General features: G+C 46.7%; 1 protein-coding gene across 1 annotated transcript in view; it reads right to left on the bottom strand.

The window, feature by feature from the left end:
• The window catches only part of LOC135918083 (DNA mismatch repair protein Msh6-like), a 564077-nt gene that overhangs the window by 90665 nt on the left and 458593 nt on the right, over positions 1 to 14819 (bottom strand). The window contains exon 26 of the mRNA XM_065451744.2: positions 8551 to 8643. Within this exon, the coding sequence (XP_065307816.2) occupies positions 8551 to 8643 (93 nt within the window). The remainder of the gene's footprint in view (positions 1 to 8550; positions 8644 to 14819) is intronic.

Raw genomic sequence — 14819 nt, 5'->3', positions numbered from 1 at the left:
GCAAGGCCAGCTACTGTGGTTCTGAGAAGCCCAGTTGGCGGACAAATCACAAGGAACGCTACGTTCATTGTGAGAACAATATCGTGTATGAACTGCCCCTGTCATGTGGCAAAAAAATACATCGGCCAATCGGGAAGGTGCGTAAATGACAGCTTGCGTGAACACGCAAATAATGTGCGAACTGGAGGAGTGGGGCATCTGGCTTTTCACTGCAGAAAGCATGGGTGCAGACCCATTTATAAACAGTGCACGGTGAAAGGAAGAAGCCCAGCGCAAACAACACGTGAGATTATTAAAGCGGCGAAGATCGATAGTTTAGGGAGCGCTTGTGTTAGCGCGCCTTCAATAGATCTTTCAAGAAAAGAATTCCATTTTTTAAACGTGACACAGAGGGTGGCCTGATGGAGATTACATTTTAATCTTGCAATTAGAAAACAAATTTTTTGGCTATGCATGGTCATTCCTTCATCTTTGATATCATCTTAACTTTCCATTACACATGTCTCGTTGCTGTCTCATTTGACTAGAAATCAGTATGTATGTGCATGCGTACGGTGGTGCGTGTTACCTATATATATGTGTACCACTTTATGGAATAAAACAATTGTTGGAAGTTAGCACTGTGTCCGCGTCTTGCCACTGTCTTTCGTCCCTTTTCATGCGCTAAAGAACCTCAGTTATGTTTTAAGTGTTCTGGTATTGGACACATCGCCCGTTATTGCCGCAAGCACTGGTCATCGCATCCTCGGTGGTCGTCTCCAAGTCACTACCACCAAGTACCAGACAATCATACTTTCTCGCCCTATAAGCCGACTAGGAACATCAACGCTGACAGTGCTCCATCAAGATCCAGCCACTCCCTGTCTCCGCAAGGTCATAGGTCCCGTTCGCCTCTCGTTCACCGCTCTTCGTCCCCTTCTGCAACCGGTCGCTTCGCTTCAGGAAACTAGGCGATGCAGCTCCCAGAGGTGAAGCTGCAACTGCGACCCGGCCCACAAATCCTCTGTTGACCCTGCCTACATGTGGAAACCTACTGGACATTGAAGTTGATGGCGCTCCTGTTAGATCTCTCATTGATACAGGAGCGCAGCTTTCAGTTATGAGTGCTGCTTTCCGCTAAAGGCTCAAAAAGGTTCCGACACCCGCCGTACCATGCACTGTGCGAGTCGCCGATGGGAGTACGTCACCTGTACTTGGAATGTGCACAGCACGTGTGACCATTGGGGGCCATTATCCCATTGTTCTATTTATCGTCCTTGAACACTGTCCACACGACCTAATTCTTGGCCTTGACTTCCTTTCGAAACACTCTGCCCAAATTGACTGCTCCGCAGGTGTTGTACAGTTCGATCTGCCACTTCCTGCCGATGCAACCACTTGTGCTTCACACTGCTTATGTTCTGCTGAATTTGCAAGGCTGTCTCCACAGGCAGCTACAAATGTCCTCCTGACGCCCTGTCCTCCCATACCTGATGGCGAGTATGTCGTGTTGCCGCTTACTGATGTGGTTCTGTCACGTAATATTGCCCTACTGAGCACATTAATCCGGATCCACGAAAACTGCGCTTGCGTGCCCATCCTCAATTTTGGATTTTCGTCACGTGTGCTGCATATCACTCCTTTGGAAGAATTTCAGATTTCTTTTTTGACCTCTGAATCCTTCCTCAGTACGAATGGACCTTTGCCACCCACTCCTTCGCACTCGACGCCTGCAGACGATGTTTCTAAGATGATCGCCCCTGACCTTCCTTCCAAGCAAACAACAGCTCTTTGTCACCTCCTGTCATCTTATCGGGACATCTTTGATTTGGACGACCGTCCACTTGGCCAGACACCTGTTGTCACGCATGAACACCGGTGACGCCAGCCCCATTCATAGGCGGCCATATCGTGTCTCCGCAACAGAAAGGGACATCATACAGAAAGAGGTAGACAGGATGATGGACAAGGACATCATTGAACCTTCCAGTAGCCCGTGGGCATCACCAGTTGTCTTAGTAAAGAAAAAAGGCAACTCATGGCACTTATGCGTTGACTACTGTCACCTCAACCGGATAACAAAGAAGGATGTTTATCCCTTGCCTCGCATTGGTGACACTCTTGACTGCCTTCACGGATCCCAATACTTCTAATAAATTTACCCCCGCGCCAGCTATTGGCAGATGGCAATCAATATGCAATGGCAATCAATATGGAAAAAACTGTAGTGATGTCTGCGACAAATAAGAAAACAAAACTTAATTTCTCTTACGGTACTGGCAACGGCGTGCTCAGAACAGTAACTGAAAAGAAATACCTTGGTGTGATTATTTCTGATAATCTCAGCTCTAAAACCCAAGTACAAAACATTACCAAAAAAGCAATGAACAGTTTATAATTCCTTAAGCGCACCTTGCGCTTTGCGACTTCAGATACCAAGTTACTCGCATATAAAGTCCTTATCCGTCCAATCTTAGAATATGCAAACGTCGTCTGGTTTCCACATATGCAAAAAGATCTACACATGCTCGAATCAGTTCAACGAAAAGCTGTTCGTTTTATCTACCATAGATACCGGCGCACTGATTCTCCCACAGAGCTGCTTTCCTATGCAAGCCTAGACACCTTATCAAGCCGCGTCACGCTTCATAGACTCAAGTTTCTTTATCAATTAATTCATAACGCATTTAACATGGATCCTGCTACTTACATTAGTTTTAATCGTTCTAGAGAAACACGTCACAAGCAAGACTTTACGATTAATGAATACTCTTGTGCTAACAACGCATATTACTTTTCCTTGTTCCCTCGAGCCATAAGAGAATGGAACAGCCTAGACAAATCCATAACTGCGCAGGATTCCTTGGAAAAGTTCGCTGAGCTCGCAGCCTCGTCAGTCTTGTCAACAATCCAGACCTGATGATCATGTTCAGACTGTATTGATTTTGTGTTGTTGCCTACTCGGTGTGTAACTGGCGTATTATGGTACTGTACTGTATATTGTTTGTATTGTTGCTCGCTTGATGTGTAACTGGCGTATACTGTACTGTATACTGTATTCCTGTATCCACTCCTGTAACAGTCCCAGTGGGACTAACAGTATGTAAATAAATAAATTAAAAAAAAAAATTAGCGGCGATGAGATGGACCGCGAGAAAACCGCCTTCATCACACCGGACGGTCTGTATCAATTTAAAGTCATGCCCTTTGCATTTTGCAATGCAGCAGCTACATTCGAGCGCATGATCGACTCTCTCTTGCGCAGCTTGAAGTGGTCTACATGCCTCTGTTACCTCAACGATGTGACAGTGTTTTTGCCGAACTTTGAGAGCCACCTGCAGTGCCTCACAACCATACTCTCCGTGTTTCGCAGGGCTGGCCTTCAGCTAAACTCCTCCAAGTGCCATTTCGGTCGCCGTGAAATTAACATGCTCGGCCACCTCGTAAACGCTGCCGGAATCTAACCTGATCCACATAAAGTTCACACTGTGCGAAATTTTCCTGTACCTTGTTCAACAAACGATGTCCATAGTTTTCTGGGCTTATGCTCTTATTTCCGGCGATTTGTAAAAAATTTTGCCGACATCGCTCACCCTCTCACTGACCTTCTTAAGAAAGACGTCTCTTTCTCTTGGCTTTCAACTTCCCCGATTCTGTCACACTTTGACCCTTCTGCGCACACTGAATTACGAAGTGACGTGAGTGATTATGGCATCGGCGCTGTCCCTGCTCAGCGTCAACAAGGCCAAGACCGTGTCATCGCTTACGTTAGCCGCCTTCTTTCCACGCCCGAGCGAAATTTCGACCGTACCTTTTTGGTCGAAGCTTCTGCGTCCTAACCGATCATGACTCCCTCTGCTGGCTCTCCTCTTTGAAGGACCCAACTGGACGAATCGCACGTTGGGCATTGCGTCTACAAGAATATACATTTTCTATTATGTATAAGTCAGGGCGCCTGCATAAAGATGCTGACTGCCTGTCCCGCAATTCCGTGGATCAACCGGACGATACCGATTCAGTCTCGGACATCAGTGTTCTATCCCTCTCCGGTTTCCTCCATATTGGTGACGAGCAGCGCAAGGATCCTGTTCTCAGAACACTTATGGAATGCCTAAGCTCCTCGCCCAATGACCCATCCCTTCGGAGGTTCACCTTGCGCGATGGAACTTCATACCATCGCAGCGTTTGTCCTGACGGCCCGGAGCTCCTCCTAGTCGTCCCCAAGCACCTTCGACTCGCCGTGCTCCAGCAACTTCATGACGCTCCTACTGCTGGACATCTGGGCGTCACTCGTACTTACGACCACCTGCGGCGCCGCTTCTTCTGGCCCGGCATTTATCGCTCTGTGCGCCGTTATGTCGCTTCTTGCGACCTGTGTCAGCGCCGGAAGACGCCTGCTATGCCTCCCGCTGGTTTGCTTCAACCAATTCGTATCTCTACAGAGCCCTTCTTCTGTGTGGGCCTCGACCTCCTTGGCCCTTTTCTAATTTTCATCAAAGGAAACAAATGGATTGCTGTAGCAACCGATTATGCCACTAGATATGCCATCGCGCGAGCGCTGCCAACCAGCTGCGCTACAGATGTCGCCGACTTCTTACTAAAAGACATCATCCTGCACCACGGCGCCCCTCACCAGTTGCTAACGGATCGCGGCCGCTACTTTCTATCGAAGGTCGTCGATGATCTGCGCCACTCCTGTTCTACAGAACACCAGATTGCTACTGCGTACCACCCTCAAACGAACGGCCTCACTGAGTGACTACACCGCACACTCACTGAAATGCTCGCCATGTACGTTTCCGACGATCACTGCGACTGTGACGTCGCTTTACCATACATCACTTTCGCATACAACTCATCCCGTCACGACACTGCCGGATTTTCACCATTTTTCCTTTTGTATGGCCATGACCTCACCTTGCCTTTTGACACGTTGCTACCTTCTGCAGTACAACCACCCAGCACTGGTTACGCTCACGATGCTATTGACTTAGCCGCCCACGCCCGAGATGTCACCCGTCATCGGCTCAAAGTCTCGCAAGCTTCTCAAAAGCGACGCTACGACCTTCGGCACCGAGACCATAATTTTTCACCTGGTTCCCTTGTCCTTCTCCGGACGACTTCATGTCGCGTCGGCTTGTCGGAAAAACTACTTTCCCGTTATTCTGGTCCGTACCAGATCTTACGCCAACTGTCCGACGTGACATATGAGATCGCCCCAGTCGGTCAGCCTTCAGTGCCTCCCAATGTAACCAGCAATGTTGTTCACGTCACTAGGCTCAAGCCCCATGTCCCCCCATAAGTGAGGCTGATGTTACGGTGAAGTGAAGGAAGAAGTTGAATTGGACTAGGGAAAGACGAAAGTCTGGCAGTTGCCTGAACGCCATATACACCATTTGTAAATATACGTTATTTTACACTCGTGGGACTGCTTTCTTCCCACAACAATGTCATGTTGCACATTTCAAACAAAAAGTGCCACCATTTCGAGTATAACTGAAACAAAATGTCGTAAATCTTTTGGCTGAATGCGTTGGAGATCTAAATTGTAATTTTGGCACAGGTTCAAGAAATAGGAAAGAGTGCTCCTGAGCATATGTTTTCCGTAACCTGTTCTGAATGAATGTATGTGCCAAATATCGGTGTTTCTGGTTGCATACTTGATATTTCGTTTCTGCAGTGATGCCAGTTGTGCAATGAACGAGACATTATTTTTGAGCTCGGTAATGTATTTAGAAATTGGGCGGCATGCGTACAGATAATGAATCGACCTTATGTTGTCTTTCATAAAGAGCGGTTTAGATGGGTGGTCATATGCTACATTGTATATTATTCTGAGCATTCTTTTCTGCTCAGCGTGTAATTTTTGTAGATTCGTGAGGGATGTTTCCCCCCTGACCAAATGATAATAATTTAGATGGGAACAGAACAATGAATTGTGAAGGAGCATTCTCACTTTTGTAGGGAGGAGGTGCTCACGAGTGTAAATCGATCCAATGACACGTGACAGTTTAGATGCTACGTAATTTGTGTGATCATCCATGCCATTTTCTCATTGAGAAGTACACCTAGTACTTTAAAGGAATTTACTATCTCTATTTTAAAATTATTAAGAATGATATCATCGTTAATATGAATCCTTGTTTTTTTTTACGGTAAATAATGGCCTTTGTTGTCGAAGTGTTAGTTTTTAGAGCGTTATATTTTGTCCACTTCTCAAGCTGCCTAAGTGCGCTGTATTTGCTTTCATGATCATTATCGAGGCAGATGAGGCTGAAGAGAAAAAGTGGGTGTCATCAGCACATATGACCATTTTTATTTCTCTATCTGTGTTATGTCGTTCACATATATATTAAAAAGGAACAGGCCCAAAATGCTGCCTTGCGGCACGCCAGAAGACAGAGCTTTAACATTGGATCGGAGACCGTTTATTTCAACATAGTGTTGTCGACTTCCGAGATAGCTGCTCAACAGCATCACTGACGTTCCTTGAAAGCCATATACCTGAAGCTTTTTTAAAACTGACTTGTGGTTCAAGTGATCAAAAGCCTTGGAAAATCTACATATATTCCTAAAGCTCAATTCCTGTCATCAAGAGATTTTAAAATGTATTCTTTTTGTTCTAATAGAGTGAGTTCAGTGGACCTGTCTTTCTGAAAACCAAATTGTGAAGGTGTCAGTATATAATGCTTACTACAGAAATTATTCATCTGGGTCAAAATTACTTTCTCCAGCCCTTTCAAGAAAACAAGTAGTATTGACAAAGGCCTGTAGTTTCCAAAGTCATTCTTGTCACCTTTCTTATAAGCAACTGCTACTCTTGCAATCTGCATTTGCAGAGGAAAGACACCGGTTGCCAGACAAAGGTTGAATATATGGGTTAGAAATGGTGCTATTACATCAGTAACATATTTCACAGGTATCACCTTAATACTGTCTTTATCACAGCTCCCAGAATTATTTAATGCAAGAAATACAGTCTTTATTTCGGATCCAGTCACAGGACTTAAGAAACATGTCTGATCTATGGTACAATTTATGTAGTCCAGAGCCATCACATCATAATCATTTCTCTGGAGATCAATAAAAAAATAATTAAACGCATCAGGCAACTTTCTGCCCAACAATTCTTCATTTTTCTGACAAATTTTTATAACCTGGTTAGAGAGGGAGCAAGGATTAAGCATACTAAACGTCATGATGGGCGACTTCAATGCCAGCGTAGGCAAGAAGCAGACTGGAGACAAGTCAGTGGGGGAATATGGCATAGGTTCTAGGAATAGCAGGGGACTGTTATTAGTAGAGTTTGCAGAACAGAATAATATGCGGATAATGAATACCTTCTTCCACAAGCGGGATAGCCAAAAGTGGACGTGGAGGAGCCCGAATGGCGAGACTAGAAATGAAATAGACTTCATACTCTGCGCTAACCCGGGCATCATAAAAGATGTGGACGTGCTCGGCAAGGTGCGCTGCAGTAACCATAGGATGGTAATAACTCGAATTAACCTAAACTTGAGGAGGGAACGGAAGAAACTGGTACACAAGAAGCCGATCAATGAGTTAGCGGTAAGAGGAAAAATAGAGGAATTCCAGATCAAGCTACAGAACAGGTATTCGGCTTTAACTCAGGAAGGGGACCTTAGTGTTGAAGCAATGAACGACATTCTTGTGGGCATCATTAAGGAGTGTGCAATGGAAGTCGGTGGTAACTCCGTTAGGCAGGATACCAGCAAACTATCGCAGGAGACGAAAGATCTGATCAAGAAACGCCAATGTATGAAAGCTTCTAACCCTACAGCTAGAATAGAACTGGCAGAACTTTCGAAGTTAATCAACAAGCGTAAGACAGCTGACATAAGGAAGTATAATATGGATAGAATTGAACATGCTCTCAGGAACGGAGGAAGCCTAAAAACAGTGAAGAAGAAACTAGAAATTGGCAAGAATCAGATGTATGCGTTAAGAGACAAAGCCGGCAATATCATTACTAATATGGATGAGATAGTTCAAGTGGCTGAGGAGTTCTATAGAGATTTATACAGTACTAGTGGCACCCACAATGATAATGGAAGAGAAAATAGTCTAGAGGAATTCGAAATCCCAAAGGTAACGCCGGAAGAAGTAAAGAAAGCCTTGGGAGATATGCAAAGGGGGAAGGCAGCTGGGCAGGATCAGGTAACAGCAGATTTGTTGAAGGATGGTGGGCAGATTGTTCTAGAAAAACTGGCCACCCTGTATAAGCAACACCTCATGACCTCAAGCGTACCGGAATCTTGGAAGAATGCCAATATAATCCTAATCCATAAGAAAGGGGACGCCAAAGACTTGAAAAATTATAGACCGATCAGCTTACTGTCCGTTGCCTACAAAGTATTTTCTAAGGTAATAGTAAGTAGAATCCGCAGAACACACAGTTCAATCAGCCTAGGCAGCTTACATGCGAGCACTTCATGTCACCACAGGAATGTCACTTATAGTCGCTGCTCAATTCAGCTGCACCTATGAAGGAAACTGTTCAGAGGTGCAACACTGACACTGGGGAGAGCGTTCAAGAAAGGAGTGAGTCACCATGTGGGCGATGATCACCAGCAGGCCAGCTTGACGCATGAGAGTGGACTTGCCGCCCATGTTTGGTCCCGTGAGGAGGCTCAGCACAGGAGCCTGCACAGAATGGCCCATAGTGTCTTTTGACATCTGTCCACACATGCACTAATTTATTTGGAAATCGCAGAGAGGCATCATTAATGTATGAATGCTGCTCTAGGGCAGTTCCCTATATCACCAGTGCCCTGTCATAAAAAGAAAAATAGGAACATACCTGCCAACCTGCGAACCTTAAAATTCGTAAGAATTCCATGGACATGACACCAAGGGACGTGGTCTTAAAGCTTACACTGAGCAAAGCCATTTTTGGGATGCCACATACTCTATAAATTTCTTTGAGATGCATATGCATTCGTGACTCAGGTTGACCTCCCATGCACAAACTCTGCACAAAAAGTGCTTGCGAGCCATGCTAACCTTTAGATACAGCAGAAAAGCTTCAAGCCTGGGCCAGTTGGTAAGGGGCATTTTGATGGCATTCACAGGGCGCCAGGGCAGGCATAGTGAAAGAGCACTCTGCCTCTCCTTTCTTTTCTTGCCGTGTGCACACGTGAACGCCAGCAGCAAGCTTGGAATAGCACCAGAAGTTGACAAGCAACAGACTGTTTTTAGATTACAGCGACTTTTTCAATGAGTTTCTCGTTGGCAACCTCCACTTGTCAGGCAACTTATGTGCATGTATAGACTTCCTTAAAGCAAGCAACCCACTTGCATCTTTTTACCATCAGAAGACTCAGAAAGAAGCCATGGAGTCCAGAAAAACTATTTGGCAAATGGGATTTATTTTTTGTAACACTAATTGCAACATTCTTAAAATTGTAAAACAAGCCCAAATTCATAAACTTTACTAGAAATTAGGGATGGGTGGCAGATATGAAAAGGGAGAGATGAAAGACTTGTGCGACTTTGCAGAATTACAGCTTAATTTCCAGCAAAGCTGTATCTTTTGAGCAGTTGGAATAAAAATTTTAGCTTCCAGTAATTAACCACAAGCTTTAAACTGTTCCCCGCATATGATTAATCCATTTGAAATGTTACCCATGTAGAACACTTCTGAGAACTTGCCTAATAAATATTTAGCGAAGGCCAAACACTGCCTATCTACACATTTTCCACTTTGAATGCACATTGGCCATATAGTTCCCCCCATTTTCGCTAAATTTGATCTCAATGGCAGGTACAGCTCTGTCACGGCAGTTTTTAATAAATGAAGTGCTGAGCATAAACCAGACCTACAATGTTCTGGAGCAATCACATAAATAATTTATTACAAAAACCCACACACCATTTCCACAAAATATAAACAAGTTGACTGATTAAGCTAACCAAGGACACAGTTGGTGCCTCACAGAATGCGTGAAATTAACAAGAAAACGAGGGTTTAGCAACTACTTGCGAAACCAAGCAATTCAATATATCACCACACATGACAGATACAACAAGCCCCCTATTTTCGCTGAATGTGAACTGGGTTTTAGACGTGTGCACGAGCTCCAGGTTACTCGAAAGCTTACACCTGGCAGCTCTGGCAACCCGTCTTTATGACTCGGGTCAGGCCTGGGCCACTGTATTGTTTTTTCGAATGAGCTGGGCACGCACAGAGCCAAACTTGAGACCAGAACAAGGGTGCTACGGCAGAATAGCGCTTGTGTGCGACAAGCTGAATGAGTTTGCAGAATTTGAAACACTTGTTTAAAGCCCGAGTCACTGGACAACTTGTTTTTGTTAATAAGTTATGATGGAGTTGTGTGCGTTTTCTGAATGTAGTAGGCTTTGAATGTTAAATTAGCTTTTAATTAAAAACAGCAAATAAAATTACATTCATCTTGGAAAACACTGCGACAGAATCTTCTGCAACGTCTTCTGGCCTTCAAGGTATTCAAATAAATATAAAGCCCATCTCCCGATGAATGTCAATGTTAATGCAATAAGCATCAAAGCAGTGTAGCAACACATCGTACAACACACCCATTTATAATGACACCTCTTTTAAAAATATATCGGATATAACAATGAGCAGCCGATGCACCATCACCTTCTATATGTGTTCTATGGTAAAATAAAATGCTTACTGCAATGCTCCCATGCCACATTATTGGTTATAACACTTAGATCTGGTCATGGGACGTGTGATCCTAAAGAAGAAATAATGCAAAATCCTGGAAAAAAAAAAAAAAACGGCATGACTGTCAACGGTACTGTGTTATCATGAAATCAATATAGTGACACAACATATTGCCACCGCTGAAACGAGTTATGTATGAAGCGTTTACTGCAGTGGGATTTTTCTTTTGTGCTTGCCTAAGAACACTTGGCACCATCTGGCGCCACTGCTGCAAAGCCTGTGCGCGGCCTTCAAAATACATGCCGTGCCAGTGCGTGCAAATCCTGAGAAACGCGTCATGCGACAACCAGGCTGCCCTCTTGCGCTTCTCTCTGGACAGGCTGCCCCATCTACTGACACTACTGTGAAGTCCATGCGTGACCTCCAAGACGAGAAGCGTGGTGCGCCGGTGCCTGCAACTCTGACAATTGTTCCCATACTTGCTGCACACTCAGTGGCGCATACTCAGTGACCCAAGTTGGTGAGAGGTTCATTGAAGCGTGGCACACACCCAGTGTGTTTGCGGCGCAGCCTGTAAAGCATCGGCTTGAAAGGTGCTCATTGAAACCGGCGCATACTCAGTGCATTCGTGGCACAGCATGCTAATGCATCTGGTTGCTGTCCTTGAGGAACACTTGCAACATGGGTTCAATTCTGCTCAGCATTGGAGAAATTTAAGGAATATTTTCATCACTGTAGAGCAGCACTTTCCCTGTGGCACATACGTACATAGTTAACCAACGAAAAATGAGAAAGAATACAGGATAAGCGCGGGTCCTGTATTCTATGGCCTGCATTACATATTCTATGGTCCAGCACTTGTCCTGTATTCTCTCTTATGTTTCATACGTTTGTGCGCTGCCCAAGAACGGAGAGCATCAGCGTATGCAGATTGAAGGTCAGGAGCGATCATGCATGTGAAGCGGGTGGCAGGTGGGCATGACAATGAGGTGGACTCTGAAACCTCAAAACAATGCTCAGTTGTCAGTGCAGATATTGCACAATGGTCCAACAGAGCCCAATGGGTCAGCAACGTGCTTTGCGGAACGACATGCGGGCAGTATCCAAAGTAAAGAATAGGCAGATAGGTCCAATTGCTGGTGACATGGACGACTGTGTTCAGCCGAGTAACATGAAGCATCATGAGGATATCAATAATCAAGGATAAAATGTAATCACCCTCAGGTAGTGGCGGAAGAGATGACAGAGAAACATATGTGGCAGCGGCAGGTGAACAAAGATGGCGGAATGGAGGCGAGGCAGCTAGGCAGGGTAGTCGTCAGGGTTTTGTGGCAGTTCGAGGTGCAAAACTCCCGTTGAGCAGTTGATTCGGGCAGGGTGGGATGTGAGGAAGTTGATGTCAATAAGGTTGTGAGGACAGTGCTGGAGCACCGTAAACAGGACGGATGTCTTATAATCAGCAATGATGACTGAAGTGAAACACATACCAAGGACGATCAGCGCACTACCATCCATAACAGACACGACAGGTGGCTCAGCAGGGGTTACCACTTTTTCCAGATGGCAACGAAGATCTAAACTCATAATTGACACTTGGGTGCTTGTATCTATAATGGCTTTAATGGTTAGGCCGTTGACAAGGACATTAAGAACATTGTGATGGTAGGAAATGGGAGGCAGACGGGTTTCAATCCACGTCAGCAGTGCAGAGTTACCTCTGGTCGCTGCGCCATCTAGTTTCCTGAGGTGGACCGGAAGGAAGGTGATAGAGAGTGGCGAGACGGAGGTGATCGGGACTGGTGGCATTCAGATGACGGCGAACGGCTATAAATGGGCTTGGGATGGTCGGGGTCAGTGCTGGGCTCTCAGGGACGGGTTGAAAAGGATTGAGATTATCCCTCATGCTAAAGGGGTAGATAGAAACAGAAATTTGATTGCTCGAAGGAAGACCAACGGCTGCAGCAGTGCCAAAATATGTAGACAGCGTGTCCACAGAGAAAGCAAATACGGCAATTCCCCGTTATACCGGAGTCAGCAGGACGGCGTAAAAATTCGTTATAAGCAGTAATTCAATATAAGTGACCATGCACTCGAGAAAAGCTAAAGTAGTCGAGCTTTATTTGCACCACAACTGCGAGGAAGTCAAAATACAATGTATTCTGTGAAACAAAACTTTATTCAGGGGCAAAAAAGGCAGTGAGCTTTGGCTGTTTCAAGTTCTTACCGGGTGCTAGCAACCCCTGCTCTAATTTGGCCAAGCATTGCATGAGGCTGTGGTTGCCACCCATGCATTCAACCTTATTTTGCAACAGGCGTAGTACTTCCGCGTCTGCACCATAGTTAGCACATTACGTGGCTCTTCGTCCGCTGGCTCTTTGCCCTCGTTGGGGCAACCAACAGTGTCAATTAGCATCTCCGCATCTGTCACTGGGACGAGCATGGAAGCAGCAGCATCAGCCAACGCGAATGTCTCAAAGTGGCCTTCTACCTGGGCCAGCAATTTTATGAACAGCCTTGTACAGATTGCTGCAAGTCCAGTCATCGTCAGGATCGTTAACAATGGCACAGGAAAAGCCGGCATGCGCAGAGAAGTTGGCGACTTTTGAAGGTGCGAGCTCTTCCACGAAATGTTCAGCAAATGGATCGCACCAAGCAAATCAATGTCCCACCTCTTGCTGGCATCATATGCTTGTGGTAACTGACACCACCAGGAGGTGAGTGATGTACAATAAAAAGCAGAGCGCGTGACCTGTGCGATCAGTGTGCCTACGCCCCTCACGGCGACTACTGTGTCTTCAGTGCCGTGTGCCATGGCCGCAGGTCTGATCACTACAACTCCACTCACTACAACTGGCGATGAGGGAAAATGCTTCGAGTAAATGACACCGGTGACGGTGACACAAGAACAAGCATGCCGGTCATCGGAAAGATAGACAAGTTCAACGCGAACACTGCAGACTGGACCATGTACCGAGAGCGGGTGGAACTATTACCGACGGTGAACGACATGCTAGACGGTAAGAAGACGGCCGTATTTCTAACATGTTGCGAGGCTGTGACGCATTCCTTGCTGCGAAGCCTACTGGCCCCTGAGAAACCTGCCTGTAGCAAGCATGTGACGCCCTCTAAGGCATAATGTTCGTTCGCTGCCAGGCTCGGTGGCCTGCCAAGCTCGGCAGGCAACATTGGTCACCGCACCGCAATAAACACTGACGAGCATTGCTGCTCGGCGGTCAGTCATAATTCAGCACCACCACGCTGCGGAAGGCCCGTCTAACGGAGGGTGCCTCGAGCCCTACCTTGTCCGCGAACCCGGGTGGATCGTGACACTGGCGACGAAGATGGCGACAAGTACCCACGGATCGTCCCACGCCGCCGAGAGCAGCGAAGCACCGCCCCCCATTGTTGCTGCCATGCCGCTGTACGGAAGGCTCGAGCCGTTTGAGCGAGATGGGTCCACCTGGCAAATTTACGAGGAGCAAGTCCATGTGTTCTTCCGGGCAAACGACGCACCCGAGGCCAAACAGCGGGACATTTTTCTGGCCAGCTGCGGGACCCGCATCTTCAGCCTCTTGCTCGACCTTCTCAAGCCAGCCACGCCGCACGTTAAGATGCTGGGGGAGCTGCTCGCCATACTGCGCTCGCATTTCAACCCAGCACCGTCCACACTAATGGAGCGTTTCTGCTTCAACAACCGGAGCCGCCGGGAAGGAGAGACCCTCGGGCAGTTCATTGCTGCGCTACAAGGGTTAGCGAGTGCCTGCGTTTTCGGGGACCAGCTGGACTCGCTGCTCCGGGACCGTTTCGTCTGCGGCATCAACAACCCCGCCATGCAGACGCGACTCCTGGAGCTTCCCGACCCCTCGCTGGATGACGCTGTGAAGGCAGCGCTGGCAATGGAAGCTGTCGCCAAGGACGCCGGCAAGATTTCCCGTGCGACTGGCTCACCGTCGGCGGAAGCGGCGGTCAACGAGTTGGCGACAAAGGGCAGTACCTGCGGTCGCTGTGATGGTGCCCACTCCCTCTCACAGTGCCAGTTCTCTCAAGCACAATGCTTTACATGCGGGAAAGGACCTGGGACCTGCTGATGCACTGAGCCGCCTGCCCCTGCCAGAGGTGCCTGATGCTGTTCCAGAACCCGATGAAGTGTTCATGCTGGAACACGGGT

The sequence above is a fragment of the Dermacentor albipictus genome, chromosome 3 (genome assembly GCF_038994185.2).
Source record: "Dermacentor albipictus isolate Rhodes 1998 colony chromosome 3, USDA_Dalb.pri_finalv2, whole genome shotgun sequence".
NCBI lineage: Eukaryota > Metazoa > Arthropoda > Arachnida > Ixodida > Ixodidae > Dermacentor > Dermacentor albipictus.
Note: the sequence above shows the minus strand (reverse complement) of the source record. Positions and strands in the feature narration are given on the sequence as shown.